Source organism: Scyliorhinus canicula, chromosome 14, assembly GCF_902713615.1.
Source record: "Scyliorhinus canicula chromosome 14, sScyCan1.1, whole genome shotgun sequence".
In the NCBI taxonomy this organism is placed as follows: Eukaryota; Metazoa; Chordata; class Chondrichthyes; order Carcharhiniformes; family Scyliorhinidae; genus Scyliorhinus; species Scyliorhinus canicula.
In genome coordinates this window covers 81,508,823-81,530,129 of record NC_052159.1, presented here as the reverse complement: position 1 = coordinate 81,530,129, position 21,307 = coordinate 81,508,823, and the positions used below count along the sequence as shown (strand labels likewise).

General features: G+C 43.4%; 1 protein-coding gene across 5 annotated transcripts in view; it reads right to left on the bottom strand.

The window, feature by feature from the left end:
• Nucleotides 1-18,002, bottom strand: part of ddias (DNA damage-induced apoptosis suppressor) — a 29,109-nt gene extending 11,107 nt beyond the window's left edge. The window contains exons 1-6 of one of the 5 annotated variants that reach the window (XM_038818320.1): nucleotides 17,756-18,002; nucleotides 14,996-15,085; nucleotides 13,689-13,809; nucleotides 10,367-10,528; nucleotides 4,823-5,083; nucleotides 1,160-1,277 (exon numbers count right to left, since the gene is read on the bottom strand). In XM_038818320.1, the coding sequence (XP_038674248.1) occupies nucleotides 1,160-1,277; nucleotides 4,823-5,083; nucleotides 10,367-10,528; nucleotides 13,689-13,809; nucleotides 14,996-15,085; nucleotides 17,756-17,987 (984 nt within the window). In that variant the 5' untranslated portion in view covers nucleotides 17,988-18,002. Of the gene's footprint in view, nucleotides 1-1,159; nucleotides 1,278-4,822; nucleotides 5,084-10,366; nucleotides 10,529-13,688; nucleotides 13,810-14,995; nucleotides 15,086-17,052; nucleotides 17,588-17,608; nucleotides 17,728-17,755 lie in introns of those variants that run through there. The other 4 variants (XM_038818324.1, XM_038818322.1, XM_038818321.1 and 1 more) reach the window with 4 other exon arrangements.
• Between the last annotated feature and the right edge of the window lie 3,305 nt (nucleotides 18,003-21,307).

Here is a 21,307-nt window from a genome sequence, read left to right as displayed (position 1 = left end):
TTGCTTCTCTCCAGTCCTCTTCCTCGGCCCCACCCCCAGTACCCTGCACTTAACCCAATGCAAGAAACATCACCACAAAATGGCTCCTATCAGAACATTCTGGAACCGCCCCACAACAACACCTCATGCACAGTACAGAGCATAACAGAGTGCAATGCACACTTAAACATTATACCCCCTGCACTGAAGGGCCCACCTCTGAAAAAAGCAGCAATTTGACTTTAATACAAAAAAAAAAAAAGAGGGGTGCAACAACCTCTCTCAATCGGCAAACAAAAACATGCAACAAAATTTCACAGAGACAGAATTTCCACCCACGTTCCTCTTTCAGTCCTCCCCCAACTTATGTTTTTTTTAATAAAGTCATTTGTCTCTGCTGGTGTCTCAAAGTAATATTTCCAGCCCTTGAAAGTGACCCAAAGTTTGGCCGGGTACAACACCCCAAACCTAATCTGGCGCCGGTACAACAGTATCTTGGCCTTGTTGAACCCCTCTGCACCAATGTCCTGATAAATTTAGGGCCTCACGGTAGCATGGTGGTTAGCATCAATGCTTCACAGCTCCAGGGTCCCAGGTTCGATTCCCGGCTGGGTCACTGTCTGTGTGGAGTCTGCACGTCCTCCCCGTGTGTGCGTGGGTTTCCTCCGGGTGCTCCGGTTTCCTCCCACAGTCCAAAGATGTGCCGGTTAGGTGGATTGGCCATGCTAAATTGCCCGTAGTGTAAGGTTAATGGGGGGGATTGTTGGGTTACGGGTATGTGGGTTTAAGTAGGGTGATCATTGCTCGGCACAACATCGAGGGCCGAAGGGCCTGTTCTGTGCTGTACTGTTCTATGTTCTATCTATGTTCTAAATCCAAATTCAGTTTCCTTCCCAATCGTAGTCCTGCTGCGCCTTGGCCCATGTCAGGATCTTTTCTTTGTTCTGGAACATCTTGGAACTTGTGCATACGCACAATCACCACCTGCGGCGGCTCCCCCGCTCTTGGCTTCTGCCACAGGGACCTATGGGCCCTTTCAACCTCGGAGGCCTTGTCAAGATATTCCCTGGGTTAAGCACTACAATTATTAATCACTACTGTATGAAATTATTGGCAGAAATAATCAAAGGTATGAAACTGTTTTGGCTCAGAAGCCTGTAGGAAAAACTGCAAAAATTACCTTCAATCCGAAGATAAAGCTTCTTCCAATAAAGCAGTGTTCCACAGCCTGGATGAGAAAATCTTGAACCTTCTCTCCCTCTGATGTTTGCAATTTCTTCTTCAAATCTTCACAGTACCTATTTCAAATTGAAGATGCTGAACGATTAGGAGGAAGGAGCGTAGAGGATGACTATAACCTAATTAGTGACATCAAAACTACACATAGAAAATCATGTTGAGGAGTTAGGGGCTTTAACCAGAGTGCCACAATGATTAAAACCATTACATATGCAAATCTGTACAACATGAATCATAGAATTGATGAATCATAGAATTTAGTGCAGAAGGAGGCCATTCGGCCCATCGAGTCTGCACCGGCTCCTAGAAAGAGCACCCTACCCAAGGTCAACACCTCCACCCTATCCCCATAACCCAGTAACCCCACCCAACACTAAGGGCAATTTTGGACACTAAGGGCAATTTATCATGGCCAATCCACCTAACCTGCACATCTTTGGACTGTGGGAGGAAACCGGAGCACCCGGAGGAAACCCACGCACACATGGGGAGGATGTGCAGACTCCGCACAGACAGTGACCCAAGCCGGAATCGAACCTGGGACCCTGGAACTGTGAAGCAATTGTGCTATCCACAATGCTACCGTGAAGTTAGACATGTTCCAGAAAACACAATATATATCACAGATTACAAACAAACTTCAGAGGGCGTAATAATCTATAAGAATTAGATTTACAAAAGTTGAGACAAACCTGTACATCCCAAACCTGTATATCCCTCTGCAGACTTTCAGTTTCCTCTGCACACTTTACTCTACCACTCATTTTAGTGTAATCGACAAACTTTGACAGATTACACTTGGTTCCCAACTCCAAATCATCTATGTAAATTGTAAAGAATTGTGTTCCCAAAACTGATCCCTGAGGCACACCACTAGCTACTGATCACCAACCATAAAAACACCCATTTATCCCCAATCTTTGCTTTCTGTTAGTTAATCAATCCTCTATCCATGCTCATACATTACCCGTAATGCCGTGCACCCGTATCTTATGCAACAGCCTTTTGTGTGGCACCTTGTCGAGTGCCTTCTGGAAATGCAGATACATCACATCCACCAGTTCTCTGTTGTCCACCGCACTCGTGATGTCCTCAAAGAATTCTAATAAATTAGTTAAACACGACCTGCCTTTCATGAACCCATGCTGCCCAATGGGACAATTTCTATCCAGATGTCTCGCTATTTCTTCCTTGATGATAAATTCAAGCATTTTCCCCACAACAGAAGATAAGCTAAGCGGCCTATAGTCTACCTCCTTTTTTAAACAGTGGGTGTCACATTTGCTGTTTCCAATTGGCCAGGATTACCCCAGAGATCAGCGAATTTTGGTAAATTACCATGAGCTAATTTGCTATATCCCCTGCCATCTCTTTTAGTACCCTGGGATGCATTCCATCAGGGCCAGGAGACTGGTCTACCTTTAGCCCCCATGAGCTTGCCCAATACCACCTCCTTTGTGATAATGATTGTTTTTAGATCGTCACCTGCCATAACCTCCTTGCCATCAATTATTGGCAATTTATTTGTGTCTTCCACTGTGAAGACCGACACAAAATACCTGTTCAATGCTTCGGCCGTTTCCTCATTTCCCCTTCTCATCCTCTAAAGGACCAAAGTTTACCTTAGCCTCTCTTTTTATATATTTGTAGAAACTTGTGCTATCTGTTTTTATATTCTGAACTCTCAAATCTATCTTACGTTTCTTTATAGCTTTTTTCATGGCTCTCTGTTGACATTTAAAGATTTCCCAATCCTCTAGTTTCCCACTAATCTTTGCCACTTTGTATGCATTTTCTTCCATTTTGATACCCTCCTTTATTTCTTTAGATATCCTTGGCTAATTAGCCCTTTTCCTCGTCCTTCCTCTTGACTGGTATGTACTTTTTCTGAGCTATGTGAAAAATCGCTTTAAAAACTCCTCCACTGTTCCTCAATTGACCCACCATAAAGCCTTTGCTCAGCCTACTTTCGCCAACTGTAGGGCAGCACGGTAGCATGGTGGTTAGCATAAATGCTTCACAGCTCCAGGGTCCCAGGTTCGATTCCCAGCTGGCTCACTGTCTGTGCGGAGTCTGCACGTCCTCCCCGTGTGTGCGTGGGTTTCCTCCGGGTGCTCCGGTTTCCTCCCACAGTCCAAAGATGTGCGGGTTAGGTGGATTGGCCATGCTAAATTGCCCGTAGTGTCCTAAAAAGTAAGGTTAAGGGGGGGGTTGTTGGGTTACGGGTATAGGGTGGATACGTGGGTTTGAGTAGGGTGATCGTTGCTCGGCACAACATCGAGGGCCGAAGGGCCTGTTCTGTGCTGTACTGTTCTATGTTCTATAACTCCTCCCTCACCCCATTATAGTCTTCTTTGTTTAAGCACAAGACAGTGGTATTGGATTTTACTTTCTCACCCTCCATCTGTATTTTAAATTCAACCAAACTATGATCGTTCCTTCCAGGATCCCTAACTACGAGATCATTAATTATTCTTGTCTCATTACACAGGACCAGATCTAGGATAGCTTGCTCCCTCGTAGGTTCCATTACATACTGTTCGAGGAAACGTTCACGGATATATTCTGTGAACTTCTCCTCAAGGCTGGTTGACCAATTGACATGTAGATTAATATCCCCCATATCAACTGCCGTACTATTTTTACATGCATCAGTTATTTCTTTGTTTATTGCCTGCCCAACCACGATGTTGCACGGTAGCACAGTGATTAGCACTGCTGTTCCACAGCAGCAGGGACCCTGGTTCGATTCCTGGCTTGGGTCACTGTCTGCACGTTCTCCCCATGTGTGCGTGGGTTTCCTCCTACAAGTTCGAAAGATATGCTGTTGAATTGGACATACTGCATTCTCCCTCAGTGTACCCGAACAGGCACTGGAGTGTGGTGACTAGGGGATTTTCACAGTAACTTCATTGCCTTGTTAATGTAAGCCTACTTGTGACACTAAGAAAGATTATTATTAGATTATTATTATTTGGTGACCTTTTCAAAGAACAAAGAAAAGTATAGCACAGGAACAGGCCCTTCATCCCTCCAAGCCTGCGCCGACCATGCTGCCCGTCCAAACTAAAATCTTCTACACTTCCGGGGTCGGCATCCCTCTGTTTCCATCCTATTCATGTATTTATCAAGATGCCCCTTAAACGTTACTATTGTCCCTGCTTCCACCACCTCCTCCGGCAGCGAGCTCCAGGCACCTACTACCCTCTGTGTAAAAAAAAAACTTACCTCGTACATGAAAATGAATAAATGAAATGAAAATGAAATGAAATTTGCTTATTGTCACAAGTAGGCTTCAAATGAAGTTACTGTGAAAAGCCCCTAGTCGCCACATTCCGCGCCTGTACATCTCTAAACCTTGCCCCTCGCACTTTAAACCTATGCCCCTTAGTAATTAACCCCTCTACCCTGGGAAAAAGTCTCTATCAAATTGACCCCTCTACCCTGGGAATAATTGACTCGTCTACCCTGGGAAACCTTTTCTCCTTACTATTTCTAATTTCTACCCAAATGGATTGAACCTTTTTCTCCATAGAACCTAGATCATCTCTCACTACCACCCTAATGTCATCCTTGCATATCAGAGCTACAACACTTCGCTTACCTTCCTGTCTGTCCTTCTGAATAGTCAGGTCTAATTTCAGGACCTGATGGCCATAGAAGGTTCATAACTTGCCAAACAGGTTGATTATCAGTCAGTAAATTCTTCCAATACATCTGATGGCAGGGTATAATGTGCGGGAGAGTTTCCTGGTCAGCCATACTGCAGAAGGCAATTGCATACCACTGCGGTATCTTGCCAAACATAATTATGGACCAATCCACTGATGTCCATGGTCTCCAATGCCCTCTTAGGGCATGGCACCTGAAAGACGAGGATGGTGAGCATTACTTGCCAGAAGGACAGATGGGTAAGGGATGGCCACTACCAACAGTGGTTTGATAGCTCAACACCTAACAGAACAGAAGGACATAGCTACCAGAGTGTACCTACAGCAGGTGGTGAGAGAAGCAAAATAAGTGAAAATGCTACCTTTAAAAAAAAATTTAGAGTACCCAATTTTTTTTCCAATTAGGGGGAAATTTAGCATGGCCAATCCATCTAACCTGCACATCTTTGGGTTGTGGGGATGAAACCCACACAGACATGAGGAGAATGTGCAAACTCCACGTGGACCATGACCCAGGGCCCGGATTCGAAACTGGGTCCTCTGCGTCGGAGGCAGCAGTGCTAACCATTGTGCCACATGCCGCCCTGGGAAAACTTGACCCTTTTCTCACCAATCTGTGGCAGATACATTATCCTTTGAATTATTGGCCGGAGTAACCATCACACAGTCCTTGTGTAGATGAAGACCTAGCTGTATACTGAGAACAGCCTCCATTATGTTGTATGCTAAAGGAATAGATTTAGAACAGAATTTTCAGCTCAAAACTGGGCATTCATGAGGCAAACAATTTGTAGCCTCTAGTCCAGCATATTGCTCATCTTGCACTTTCTTCTTCAGTTGCTCATTGGAACTGCTCATTCAATTTTAAGTTGTCTAACATCATAATTCTATTTCTCCTCTTGGTCTACATCCCTTTAATCGCCACCTTCAAGCAGTTCTCATGCGTCAGAAGATTGCCAATCGAATGTTGTTTTCTTGATGATATTCACCAGTTACTTTTCCTCCTTCACCATCCCAAGAACTTCCTCATTACTAAAGCTCTCTCCAACTGACCTGTTCTATCCTTCTTCAGAATGCCATTCATAATTTTCTAACCAAGGATGTCTGCTTTTCTCAATGACCATACTTTAGCCCTGTGCAACAAGACACTCGAAATTACAGTCTTGGTGATTCTCTTCTTACCCGACTCACTTTTCTGCTGAGCAATCTTTATGTTTGAAGAAGACCATTGCTATTCTAAATGAGTTTTTTTTTTACAGCAGTAACCATCATCTGATTTGACGCAAAAGCTGTTGAAAGTGCCACAGTGATCAGAATTGACAGGAGAGATAAAATTCCGATTGTAGCTCTATACCTGGGACAGGCAATCAGAACAGTATTTGGTGAAGCTGAATCTAGTGTATTCAGGCAGCGTGGGACAAGGCAGTTTATTATCACTATTAACATTTTTGTGGAAGCCATGATAAAAGAAAAACTAGACGATAATACAATCCCCGCAGAGATGGATAACTTCTAAAAAATAAATTCAAATTCCTAGTGGCCAGCTTAATGGAATTGCACAACAAGCGTTCATGTTTAAGACTTTTACTGTAACTCACAAACAAATTAAAAGCAATATCAACTAAACACTATTTTGTAAGCAACTTTAATGTGACCGAAAAGTTCCCTCCATTGTTATAGTTCACTCGGTCTCTAAACGGACGCAGGGGGCGGGATTCTGTTATCCTGAGGCTAAGTGTTGACGCCGTCGGAAATGCCGTCGCGTTTCTCGACGGCGTCAACACGGCCTCAGGATCAGCAATTCTGGCCCCGACTGGGTGCAAGCACGGCACTGGAGCGATCCATGCCGCTCCAGCTGATGATCCTGGCGCGAACTGGGCGCCGCGGGTCCGCGCATGTGCAGTGGCACCGGCGCCAATGCCCGCATGCGCAGTGACTCTCTTCTCCACGCCGGCCCCGATGCAACATGGCGCAGGGCTACAGGGGCCGGCGCGGAAGAAAGGAGGCCCCAGCCAGAGAGGCCGGCCTGCCGATAGGTGGGCCCAGATCGCGGGCCAGGGCCACATCAGAGCCCCCCCGGGTCGGACCCCTCCCCCCCACAGGCCGCCCCCTTCCACGCCGAGGTCCCGCCGGCTGAGAGCAGGTGTGAACGGCGTCGGCGGGACTTTCGTTTTTTTTTTAAACGTTGGCCGCTCAGGCCCATCCCAGGCCGAGAATCGGCAGGGTGACCGCCTAGAGCGGCCCCCAACTGGCGCCCCGCCAACCATGCCTGCGCACGTCCCGGAGTCGGGGCGCGATTCACACCGGTCGCAGGGGCTCTCGGCCCCGTCCCCGGGCTGAGAAAATTCCACCCTATGTTCCTGGATCCAGTCCAAAGTAATTCTTTGTTCCCGAGGGCTTCCTCTTTTCCAGCCAAATAATGTCTAATCCCTGAACAGGCGTTTACGGTAGGGTTACCCTGGAGATTCCTCCCTTTGGCCAAAGTTGGGTGAATATTCCAGTCTTGTTTAAGTCATAACAAATTTGGTGTCTTCAATTCAAATGGGAGCTCCCATCTGGGTTCTTGCATGGTAAACCACGGGGACTTACTGCATCTATCTCTCAGCTCTCTCGGATTCTGTCAGACTGACCCTGATGTGAGGTTCAGTGATATTTTCAGAAAATACTCTGCTACTTGACCCTTCATGGCTTCCTATGCACTCACCTTCTCTCACAGCCCACCTCCATGGCAATATAAATCATATGGACCCTTTATGCATGTAGAAATGTGAATTAGCTCTCTTTCAGTCTCCAACTTCATTCTATTTTGTAACTAAACAGACAGCTTAAAGTATAATAGTTTACAAAACCCGACATTCCTAACAACTTCTTGGATTTTTGGAAGTCTATTCATTGCCAGCACAGATGTTTTGGTCATTGTTTACAGGCTTTCTTCCCAGCAAAACAAACTGGGCCCCCTTTAATCATTGACACACAAGTCACCCAGGTTTGCTGAATTCAGAATAGGTGACGTGAAACAATTACTTTCTCCATTTTATCCTGAATTTAAAAAACAGTCCTGAAACAAAATCTCATAAAACTTTGCATTTGTAACAATGAAGTACAGAAAAGTGTAAAAGTTAAAATTAGAGAAGGTAGTGAGATTTGCAGATGACCAGGATCTGGTGGCTGGTTCAACAGAAAATCTATAGACACTAATCAATAGTGGTGAAAGCTTACGGAATGAAAATTAATTTAAAAAGAAAAGGCCGAAGTTATATAGATTGGAAGAAATAATGGAGAGATAGAGGTCAAGATAAGTGGTCAACACTGAATTGCCATTGCAATTTAAGAGGATTACATGTATGCTCAGCAGTGGAAGCGGCCAGAGTTAAGCAAACTCTGAGTGGATCAGATCAAAGCTCTGCAGTTTGTTATATCCAGTTGTGAATGGTGGCAGATTATTAAACAATTGGAGGAGGAGGTGCTAAAAAAACCCTAACCTGAATGATGCAGCACGGGCACAGTGGTTAGCACATTTGCTTCACAGCTCCAGGGTTCCAGGTTTGATTCCTGGCTTGGGTCACTGTCTGTGCGGAGTCTGCACGTTCTCCCAGTCTGTGTGGGTTTCTTCCAGATGCACCAGTTTCCTCCCGCAATCCAAAGATGTGCAGGTTAGATGGATTGGCCATGCCAAATTGCCCTTGGTGTCCAAAAAGTTTAGGAGGGGTTACTGGGATAGGGTGGAGGTGTGGCCTTGGGTAGGACGCTCTTTCCAAGGGCTGGTGCAGACTGGGCCGAATGGTCTCCTTCTGCACTGTACAGTCTATGATTCTATGATGCGGGAGGCCAGCACATGAGTACAATACAAAACACAAGGCATTTACACCCATTATCTGCCACAAGTGCCAAGTAAATGTTTGTCTCAGCATCTCCCAGAGATCTCCAACACAGAGCCAGTTTTCAGCCAATTTGTTTTAATTCCACAAAATACCAGGATATGGGCTTATTGTGCTGAATAGGCTATGAACTCTCATAATATGTTTGCTTTGATATGGAAGATTGTATTCCATAATAAATGGTGCCCTGAGCCAAGCTATTCCAGTACATTTGCAAAACAACATCTGCACAACTAAGTGGAAAATTGTCCAGGTATGCCCGGTACACAAACCAATGTAGCCAATTATTGCCCTATCAGCCTACTCTCAATCATCAGAAAAGTGATGATAGCAATGTCGATAACACATTGCAAGTGGTGTTACTCACAATAATCTGCTCACTAATGCTCAGTTTGAGTTCTGCTATGGCCAGTTGGCTTCAGACTTCATTACAGCCTTGGTTTAAACATGGACAAATGGACTGAATTCTAGAGGTGAGGAGAGAATTCTAGAGGTGAGGAGAGAGAGATAGCCCTTGACATCAAAGCAGTATTTGAGTGACTATAGCATCAAAATGATCTGGCAAAATTGAAATCAACATGAATCAGGGAAAAGTCTTACCGAATAAAGGTCACAACTTGAAATGTTAACTCTGTTTCTTTCTCCACAGATGCAACCAGACTTGCTGAGTATTTCCAGCATTTTCAGTTTTTATTTTTTTTATTTCAACTTTCTAAACAAATAGGTATGTTCATGTTTGCATATTGCGCTACATGCTGCTGTTATACATGGTGTGCTGATCATGGTGTTCATTAAATGTGCAAAATAACAAGCCCTAACTACTTGCCAACAAAAAGATCCTTAACAGTACATGTTCACACACACACATTTAAGATAGCGTGTGCTGTACTTGGGCACTCATCTCTTATAATCCTTTTTCTAATGTATCCCTTTTATATCTCATTGTAGAACAAGGTTGCTCATCATGTGATACATCACGTGCATGGCCTTGGCAAAGTGCTGTATTAAAAAAAAACTGTGTTTAATAAACTACCTGATCAAATAGATGTTCTATGTGACTAACTTCATAATCTTCAATAAAAAATTGCAACCTGTCTTTTGCCACTCCTTTCGACTATAGATCCTTAATTAAGACTTTTGTGTTGTTGTTTACTCTCTGTTTCCACAAATTGAATAGAAATATAACTGATAATATACTTCTGTATTAGAGGTCAGCCATTCTCTGAGTTCAGAATGTGACATGTATTTCAAAATTTTGTAACATATCCACCATTCGATCCCAGGGAAAGGTGTGCATTTCTTTCAGCAATCAAAATACTGTAGCTTTACTTCAGCTTTGACAAAGAGTCATCCAGACTCGAGACATTAGCTCCCTTTTCTTTCCACAGACGCTGTCAGACCTGCTGAGATTTGTCCAGCATTTTCTGTTTTTGTTTCTGCAATAATTTGCTTTTATATTAAAATACTTTCGCCGTTATTTTGAAACTCGGATTATTATGCCACAAATAGGCTATTCTTTGTCTATAGGTAATGAAACTTTACATTTTATAATCAAGGCTGATAGTGTTACCAAGATGTTTTAAAATATTTAATTTTTACCTGTGTAGACATCCTGCTGTTGTTCCAAAATAAGGTTCGAGGCAGCTCCCAAAGACAGTAATGTTAAATATCTCATTTTCCCTAGCAGCTTTAACAGAAAGTCTATATCTGTAATTTGTATTCTCTGTTGTGGACTCAGAGGCATCTTTTGGGCAATGGAACCTATAGAAGAATTTGGGGCAAGAAGATCACCGTAATTCAGTTTTCACAAGACACACATTTCTTATGCTTGTATTACATAGAAAATTGCACTGCACATCTTGCGACTGGGAGAATTGAATGCACACATACACAGTGTAGGGCGGCAGTGGTTAGCACTACTGCCTCACAGCTCCAGGGCCCTGGGTTCAATTCCACCTCGGGTGACTGTGTGGAGTTTGCACTTTCTCCCCGTGTCTGTGTGGGTTTTCTCTGGGCGCTCCCACAGTCCAAAGATGAGAAGGTTAGATGGATTGGCCACACTAAATTGCCCCTCAAGTGTCCATAGGTGGGGTTACTGGGATAGGGTGGAAGCGTGGGCTTGGGTGGGGTACTCTTTCCAAGGGCCGGTGCAGACCCGAAGAGCCAAAGGCCTCCTTCTGCACTCTAAATTCTATGATTCGCCCATGATTGCCAAAGACCAGAAAATAAATATCATCAGCAAAAAAATTACATCTGGTTTGTTATAAAATGTGAAAAGAAAGCAATTGTCAAGATGCTTATTTAAAATTTGCTTGGAAGCTCCATAGGCACAGAGATAAAATTACAGCAATTCAGTGACTGTTGACAGGGAAATATGAATTAAAAAGGAAAAATCTACATTCGGTCACTTAATACTAAAGTGTTTAAAATTTGTTATGGGAATGTTGCACTGTTGGAAAAGCCAATATTTGTTGCTGATCCTTAATTGCCTTTGAGAAGGCAGTGGTGAGCTCCTTCTTGAACCGCTGCATGTCCCCGTATCTATTGTCCCCAGCATTCTAGGTGGTAGTGGTTGTGGCTATGAAAATTGCCTTTGAAAGAGCATTTGTGAGTTATTGCAGATGGTACACACTGCTGCCACAGTGTGTCCGTGAATGTTTAATTTGATGGATGGGACCAATCAGGCCTCGTGTGTTGTTGGAGTGTACTCATCCAGGCAAGTGGGGAGTATTCAATTTGTGTCTTTTAAATGGCGGAAAGACTTTGGGGGTCAGGAGGCGAGTAACTCACTGCAGAGCTTCCAGCCTTTGACCTGCCCTAGTAGCCACAGTATTTATACAGCTGGTCCAGTTCAGTTTCTGGCCAATCCTGGCCCAGGAATTTTATGACGGAGGATTCAGTGATGGTAATATGTAAGCCTATTTGTGACAATAAAGATTTATTGTTATTGAATGTCAAGGGGAGATGGTTAGATTCTACCTGGTTGGAGATGGTCATTGTCTGACACTTGCATGGCATATACATCACTTGCCACTTATTATCCCAAACCTGAACTTTGTCTAGGTCTTGCTGCTTGTGGGCATGGACTGATTCAGTTTGAGGAGTTGCGAATGGTACCGAACACCATGTAATCATCAGTGAACATCCCCACTTCTGACCATATGTTGGAAGTAAAGTCAATGACGCAGCTGAAGATGGTTAGGTTTCGGAAACTAACCTAGAAACTCCTGCAGTAATATCCTATAGACGACATGATTGGCGTTTTAAAAAAAATCACAACCTTCTTCCTTCCTTTTTTTCTAGGTATGGCTCAAACCAATGGAGAGTTCCTTCCTCTTCAGACTCAACTCTTCCAGCTTTTCCTCCTCCACCCTCTGGAAACTTGAGCTCAATCAAAACTCTTATTGCCTGCACCCCAGTTCAGACCAAGTCATGTTCACCCATCATTCACTCTGATTAGGTGAATTAAGTCCCTATACGGACTCTAGGTGAGCAAAACTTTGAATTTAAAATTTTCATTCTAATGCTCAAATCCTTCCATGGCCTTGCCCATTCCTACCTCTAATCATCTCCAGCCCCAGAACCCTCTGTAAATTCTGCATGTCTCCAAATTGCGATTTCCTTTGTCCTTGATGGCCTTATCTTTAGCTTTCCACCGGGGTGCCAAGTTATGAATTCCCTCCTTAACCTCTCTGGTCCTACCTCTCTCCTTCTTTAAGGCACTCCTTAAATCCCACTCTTTGGCCAAGGTTCTGGTCACATGTCCTAATATCACCTCTTTGTGGCATGGTGTCCAATTTTCCTGCACTACAACAGTGACAACACTTTTTAAAAAAAGTTGTTGGCCGGGATGTTCGATGGTCATGAAGGGCACTAACAAATGCAAGCCTGTCTTTATTTTGTCTAACAGCACCCCTGTGAAAAAGTGTCAGGGTGTTTTACTATATTAAAACTACAATTTGATATTTAGTGTTGATTGAAAATTTAAGGTTCAGACACCAAAATATTTTTAAAATAAATAATGCCATGGGATCTTTTGCATTCGCCTGAACAGATATTCTTTTTGGTATAATGCCTTATAAAAAAGATATTATTAAAACAAACAGCATTCCTTCAGTACACACTGAAATTCTGGCCTATATTACACGCTGATCATTGATGGGGGCTTGAACCCATAGGATGCACTTAATATTCTCACATTCGTTCTTCTGTATTGAGTTAGTTTATGAAATATAAGTTATATTCCCAAGTTATTATGGATTCTCCAGGATGTTACACAAAATGGAAATGAATAATTATGCATTGTGTTGATGTATCAATTTATTTTTCACAGTGATAAATATGGGTTTAATCCTAAAATTTCTTGTACTGTAAATTCCCAATCTTAATCCAATTGCCAAAAATGAGAAATTTCTCACAGGGAAGAAGAACTCCACAGTCATCAGCGCAATTCTGTTAATATTTTCAAATGCCAATCTAAGCTGGGTATAACGGAAGACTGTAAAATAAGTTGTGTCAATCCTCACAGCTTCAAAATGTTAATAGATATTACTAAAATCTAGAATGAAAGAACAGTATAATTCAAAATGCAATGATGTGGAGATGCCGGCGTTGGACTAGGCGGAGCACAGTAAGAAGTCTTACAACACCAGGTTAAAGTCCAATAGGTTTGTTTCAAACACTAGCTTTCGGAGCACTGCTCCTTCCTCAGGTGAAGGAAGGAGCAATGCTCCGAAAGCTAGTGTTGGAAACAAACCTGTTGGACTTTAACCTGGTGTCGTAAGACTTCTGACTGTGCTCAAAATGCAAAGGCAGAGGCTTAAATAGAAAAAAAGACAAATATGGAATGATGTATGAAATTCTGTGATGTAGTGTAATATTATTTTCATCTGAAAACACTTAAGACACCTTAACTTCATACCTGCCAAGATTTAAAAGTAACCGCGATCCACATTTGTGACAAGCTGGATATAGAAAACAAGTGTCATGAAGACATAATATTGAGGCAATCACAAAGGATCTATTCCCATTCATGAGGTTCCCTAGGAAAAAGAATACAACACAAGACCACATAGTTAATAACCTGTTTGTATTAGAGTAAGATAAAATAGTGAAATTCTTCAGTCAAAACTTTCAAAGGTGGAATGGACAATGTTTGCAGTGGGTCAATTGATAATAGACTGATATGGGGCCACCAATCCCTTGCCCACCCTAGGAAATTCTAGCCCATCCAGGAAGGTATACAGAGATAACAAGTCATATAAATTAAGCAAACTTCCTTCTTAACTATATAACCTTTGACACTTAAGATAACGCCATTTGGAATAGTTGCTATCTGGACATCTATATATTTAAGAATCTTGACACATTAAGAATTGACAAAATTCTATTCTTGACTGCCTTAAAATAGAACTTGAAGACCATTGTGATTTGTAGTAAATTATTTAACAACTCCCTGTGAGACCGCATATCTTAGACATCTGACATTCAAGCAGACACTAAGATCATTAAATCACATATTGTTGATAAACCACAAACCTGGCCATTTGTCTATAGGAAATTGCCCAGTGGGGGACATAAGACACAGGGAAGGCCGTACACTAAATAGGGAGAAATATGTATAAAAGACAAGCAGATTGGCAGAATCATCACTCACTCTCTCGCCTGCTCCGAGTGCGTGAAAATTCTTTTCCTCAACCTGTTTCATCAAAGACCATTGTGGCTTTTGTAAGTATGTTTCTATTAAAATTCTTCCAAATGTATTGGAAATTGAGGAGATATTTTAGGATTTTAAATGTTTAGATATATCCTTCCCTTAGAGAAGTTAGTTTGTTAGCAGATAACAAAGGACTGTTAATCAATTCATATTTTTAACTTTGCAATCCTGTATGCATCAATGGAGTGTATCTTATAATAAAATACTATAGGAAATAAAATTGTGCAGTCTTACTCTCAATACGTTTTAGACCCTAGACACTCATTTATGAAGTCTTAAATGAAAAGGATCCACGACCGACAGGGGTGGGGGGGTTTAGTCATAAGTGCCTTTTTCGAACATAGCCCAGCCCATTAAAAAGTAAATGAAATCCTATTTAATTGTTTGAGACACAGAAAAGTAGCCTCTCCTCGTGAGAGCTATTTGGCGTCCTAACAGAGAAATAGATTTTGTTCTTTTAGTGGCTTAGCCAGAAATAGGTTAGCATGATAGTCCCTTCGGATCCGGAATACCTAAACCGCTCACAAGATGTCCACTTTTTTCCTCAACCGAAGATTCTGCTGCACCTTGAGCGCTCGATTGTGTCTGCCACATTTCCCGCACTTTAAAAAAAAAAAATTTTTATTAAGGTTTTCACAAAATATAAAAAAAACAATATTAACAAAACAACCATGGTAAAAACCCAAGAACAACCACCCAACTACATAAGCAACTACTAAAACAAGAAAAGCAAACAACAAAAAGGAAAGAGATAACACCCGCCACATCCAACAAACCCATGTACACAATTCTCCCTCCCACCGAACCAAACCCCCCCCCCCCCTCCCCCCCAGCACACCTGTCTTCGCCCCCGAAAAACCTACTCATCCTCATCCCAGTCATGTGGGCCCTATGCAGCTCATCCTCGTCCCAGTCATGTGGGCCCTATGCAGCCCATTTCCCGCACTTCTGCTCTCACCCCTTCCCATCCCTCCTCGAACTGTGATGCGATTGCCCTTGTCCTAATTTTCCATTCAGATCATTTCCCTCCACTTTCAGCATTATACCTCCACCAAATACATCTTTCCCTCCCAGGAGTCTAAAGGGACCAATCTCTCTGTGATCCACTCCTCAGTCATCCCAACACCTTTAACTACTTCCTACAGCACCTTTCCGTGCAAACAAAGAAGACTACCATAATACCAGTACCAAAGAAGAACAAGGTATCCTGCCTCAACGAAAACCGACCGGAGGCCTTTACGTCTATTATCATGAAATGCTTCGAGTGGCTAGTCATGAGAAGGATTAACGCCAGCCTCCCAGACAGTCTCGGTCCATTGCCTACCACCGCAACCGGTCCACAGCAGATGCTATCTCTCTGACTCTACAATCAACACTCAAACACCTGGACAACGAGGACACCTACACAAGACTGTTGTGCATAGACTACAGCTTCGCCTTCAACACCATTATCCTGATGAGACTACAGCTGGATCCTCGACTTCCTCACCAACAGACTGCAATCTGTTAGGACAGGCAATAGCACCTCCTCCACAATAGTCCTCAACATCGGGGCCCCGCAAGGATGTGTGCTCAGTCCTCGACTGCATTCCCTATACCCACACGACTGTGTGGCAAGATTTAACTCTAACTCAATCTATAAGTTTGCGGTGATATGACTGTGGTGGGTGATATCTCAAACGACGACGAATCAGACTACAGAACGGAGATAGATCACTTGGTTGCATGGTGTGTCAAAAACAACGTCTCAATGTCGGAAAGAGCAAGGAACTGATCATCGACTTCAGGAAGCGTAGCATGACCCCCCCCCCCCCCCCCACGCATCAATGGCTCCGAGGTGGAGATGGTAAGTTCTTTGGAGGGGGGCAAGTCTGTCCTGGTCCACTCACTTTGATGCAAGTCAAGAAAGCCCAACAACGTCTCTACTTCTGACAGAAGCTAAAAAAATTAAGCATCTCTACATCGACACTCACAAACTACTACAGATGTGCCGTGGAGAGCATCCTATCCACCTGCATCACAGCTTGGTATGGCAACTGCTCAGCCCAAGATCACAAGAAACTGCAGAGTGTGAATTCAGCCCAACACATCACACAAGTTTGCCACCCTCACATTGATTCTGTATACACGTCCCTCTGCCTCAGGAATGCAAACAGCATTTTCAGAGACCCCTCCCACCCAGGTTTTGCCTTCTTCCAGACCCTTCCATCAGGCAGAAAGTACAGTCTGAAGACCCGCACATCCAGACATAGGAACAGCTTCTTCCCACAGCTGCTAGATGCCTTAACGACTCTCCCCTCGGACTGATCTGTTCCCTGTAAGAACACTATTCACGACACCCTATGCTGCTCTTGCTCTGTTTGGTCCTTGTTCCACACTGTAACCAATCACTGTTCGTCGATGTACCATTTGTCAATGGACTCTGTTGATTATTCTTTTTTGTCTACTATGTACGTAATGTGTACGTTCCCTTGGCCGCAGAAAAATACTTTTCACTGTACTTCGGTACGTGATAATAAATTACAATCAAATCAGGTAACACCTGCATTTTTATCTCCTCTCTCCTCACCATCCAGGGTCTCAAACATTCCTTCCAGATGAAGTAGTGATTTACACATCCTTCTTTCCGTTTAGACCACAGTTGGCCTCCTCTACATAGGAGGTCCCCAAACACAGATCGGGTGACTGCTTTGCACACACTGTTTTGTTCTCACACTGATATTTTGGTCTTTGGTCTACTGTACTGGCCCAGTTAAGACTTTCAATTAGATACTTTACAGCCTATGGACTCAACATTGAGTTCAAAATCTCAGCCCCCATTTTATTTCCTTTTCTTTGTTCTTCTGGATTTTTCCTCTTTCTGTCAACAGCACACCTGCTCTAGGCACATCTTTAAGTTTCCTTCCTTGCCCCCAATTCCATTCCCTTTGGCCCTAGAAGACCAGCCATTCCGGAATTCAGTGTCTCCTGTCTTCCATCCTATCACGGGCCACCTTTCCTTTTATCCTTGCCCCACTCCCCCCTCACTGAAAACCTGTCACATCTCGAACTTTTTTCAGTGCAGACCAAAGGTGGCGGAGCTGGAATTTTAACTCAGCTTCTCCAACACTGATGTTGACAATAACCTGCTGAGTATTCCCAGCATTTTCTGTTTTAGGTGGCATTTCTAGCAACCACAGTATTCTTCTTTTGGCAAAATTATGTTTATTGCTGTACATTCGCCATAGAGAGAGAGAGAGCTAGGCTATGTACACCTGCCGGTTGACACTCACCGGCACTTTCACCGCATCGGCCGTTTTTTAAAGGAGACTCTCTCTTTCTGAAAATGCCGCCGGAAGTGATCATCCAATGGGGATTGTTCTCCTGTCCGTCACCCTTTAGGTTCCCGGAAGCTGGACCTCGGCGCCAATCGTCCGGGTGGATTCCCTTCCGGGTCTCCCCCTTTTTAAAATAAAACTTTATAGCAGAGTGGACAAGAATGGCGAATTGAGCTTGAAGCCACATTTCTGGCAGATCGGTCAGTCTTCACATCCTCAAGAGCTAGCGGGGTCCCGGAGGATGTTTGCGGAATGTTGGGGAGCGGCCTTGGGGCCGGTCGAGGCCTCGGTGGAGCGGAGCCTGTGAACTCGAGTGTCCGGCCCTCACTGTTAGTCACTTATTAAAGTGCAGGTTGCAGCTGGAGGGTGGGAAGCAGAGCCACTCACTCGGCTCGGGGGGAACCATTTGGGCATTTACATTGGAGATTATTACACTTCGATTTAAGAGTGGGGCGCCGTGGAAAATAGTCAATGAGGTAATCAGGGGTGTGAAATGTCCAGATGGTTGCAACTCTGGGAGAAGAAACGTACTTTGAAAAAATGGCACAAAAGGGGAAAATACCGACACGGTGAATGATACCGAGAAGTTGAGATCTTGTCACACACATTCCTTCACTCACTGCTTAGCATTTAATTATGGAGGAGCACCAACCAACAAAGGAAGTTGAATATATGTAACCAAATAGTAGAAGTTGCAGATAGTTGTGCTAAACCCGTTGAGAATGCACACAAAATTGATCCCTATTAAAGGTAGATTATCGAAGAAAGAGCAGAAACTATGGGGCCTTTCAATCAACTAAAGAGTTTTTTTTATTTGATCATGGGATGTTGCATTGTTAGCAAGGCTGTCATTTGCCCTGGGTGCTAATCAAATGGGATGCTCTGCCCTGGATGGCATTCAACTTCTTAAGTGTTGTTGATAGTGGAAAAGCATTGAGGATTTAAGAATGCCCAGGCTCTGACTTGCTCTTAAGCCAAAGTGTTTTAAATCGCTCACCTGGTTCATTTTCTGGTCAGTGGTGACCCCCAGGATGTTGATGGTGGGTATTTAAGTTGTGGCAATTCCATTGAAAGCCAAGGGAAGGTGGTTAGATCTCATTGATTAAAAGTGACCATTACCTGGTGTTTGTGTGGCATGAATGTTAGTTGTTGCCTGGGTCTTGCTGCATGTGGGCACAGACTACATGGTTATCTGAAGAATAGACAGTGGAACTAAACACTGTGCAATCACCAGCAAACATCCCCACTTCTGACTTTAAGATGGAAGGGAGGTCATTGATGAAGCAGCTGAAGATGCTCACACCGAGAACACTGCCAAATAATTGTATGCTAATTTAGCTTAATTGTAGGCAGGTTGTGGGCATTAAGATGGGTCAGTGGCAGGTGGTGAGGGAACAAACAAGAAGGAAAAACCTATTTGACCTTGTTCTCACCAGTCTACCTGTTGCAGGTGCATCTCTACATGGCAGTGTTGGTAGGAGTGACCACCGCACAGTCCTTGTGGAGACAAAGTCCCATCTTCACATTGTGGATACCGTCCATCATGTTGAGTGACTCTCACTGTTCTAAATGGGATAGATTTTGAACAGAAGTAGCAATTTAAAACTGGGCATTAAGGCTCTGTGGGCCATCAGAAACAGCAGAATTATATACAACCATAATCTGTAATCTCATGGCCTGGCATAGCCTCCACTCCACCTTAACCATGAAGCTGGGGATTTAACCCTGGTTCAATGAAGAGTGCAGCATGAGGCATATCTGAAATTGTGGCGTCATCATGATGAAAGATAGAAAATAGAAGCAGGAGTAGGCCAATCGGCTCTTCAAGCCTGTTCCGCCTTTCATTATGGTCGTGGCTGATTGTCAAGTTCAATACCCTGATCCTGCCTTTTTCCCCCATATCCCTTGATCCCTTTAGCCCAAGAGCTGTATCTAATTCCTTCTTGAAATTGCACAACGTTTTGGCCTCAACTACTTTCTGTGGTAGTGAATTTCGCAGATTCACCACTCTCTGGGTGAAGAAATTTCTCCTCACCTCAGTCCTAAAAGGTTTACTACTTATCCTCAAACTATGATTCCTAGTTCTGGACTCCCTCATCATTGGGAACATTCTTTCTGAATCTACCCTGTCTAATCTTGTTAAAATGTTTTGTGTTTCTATGAGATCCCCTCTCACTCCTGAACTCCAATGAATATAATCCTAACTGACTTAGTCTCTCCTCATATGATAGTCCTGCTATCCTAGGAACCAGCCTGGTAAACCTTTGCTGCACTGCTTTCTTAGCAAGAACATCCTTCCTCATATAAGGACACCGAAACCACACAATACTCCAGGTATGGCCTCACCAATGCCCTATATGAATACAGTAAAACATCTCTATTCCTATACTTAAATCCTCTTGCTATGAAGGCCAACATAGCATTTGCCTTCTTTACTACCTGCTGTACCTGAACGCTTACTTTAAGTGACTGATGCACGAGGACACCAAGGTCTCGCTGAATATCCACCTCTCCATTTACACCCATTCAAATAATAATCTGCCTTCCTATTTTTGCAACTGAAGCAGATAACCTCGTATTTATCCATGTTATACTGCATCTGCCAAGCATGTGCCCACTCACTCAGCCTGTCCAAATCCCACTGAAGCATCTCTGCATCCTCCTCACACCTCACCCTCCCACCCAACTTTGTATCATCTGCAAATTTGGAGGTAATGCATTTAGTTCCCTCGTCCAAATCATTAATATATAATGCGAACAGGTGGGGTCTGTCTTGGATTAATCCATTCGGACACAATGTAATTAAGAGAACAACGACAGACGTTTGTCTATTCTACTTTATTGATAAGAATAATATGATATAAGATAAGAATACAACACATCTCTTGCCCATCAGCTCGTTGGGTACTCCGGTGTCGAAGGCAGCTTTGAGATTCGGCTCCTGGCACCTGTTGCGACTCAGGTCCGAGGTGAAGTCCAATGAACGAGCAGAAGGGCCTGATATTTATAAGTCTAGGAGAGATAAGTGGCTGGGAAAGTCAGCAAGATGTTGCAAATAGTTGGATAAACAAAGTATTAAATAAGCATAGCTTGGCATGCAAACGTCTGAATTTGAACACCTGGCACTTTATGTCCCAGTCAACATCCTGGCCCTGGAAGGCTGCCAAGTATCCTCACAGTGAGCAGAATGAACCCATCCCTTACAGGGCCCCAGCACAGATCCCTGTGGTACCCCACTAGTCACTGTCTGCCAATCAGAAAATGACTCATAATCCCGTGTGCTTTAACTTCCCATATTAATATGCTACGTGAGACCTTGTCGAAAGCCTTCTGAAAGTCTAAATAAACCATATCCACCAGTTCTCCCTGGTTAACTCTACTAGTTATATCTTCAAAGAAATTCTACTAAATTTGTCCAGCATGATTTTCCGTCCGTAAATCCATGCTAATTTTGTCTGATTACACTGCTTTCCAAATGCTGTGCTATGAATTCCTTGATAATGGACT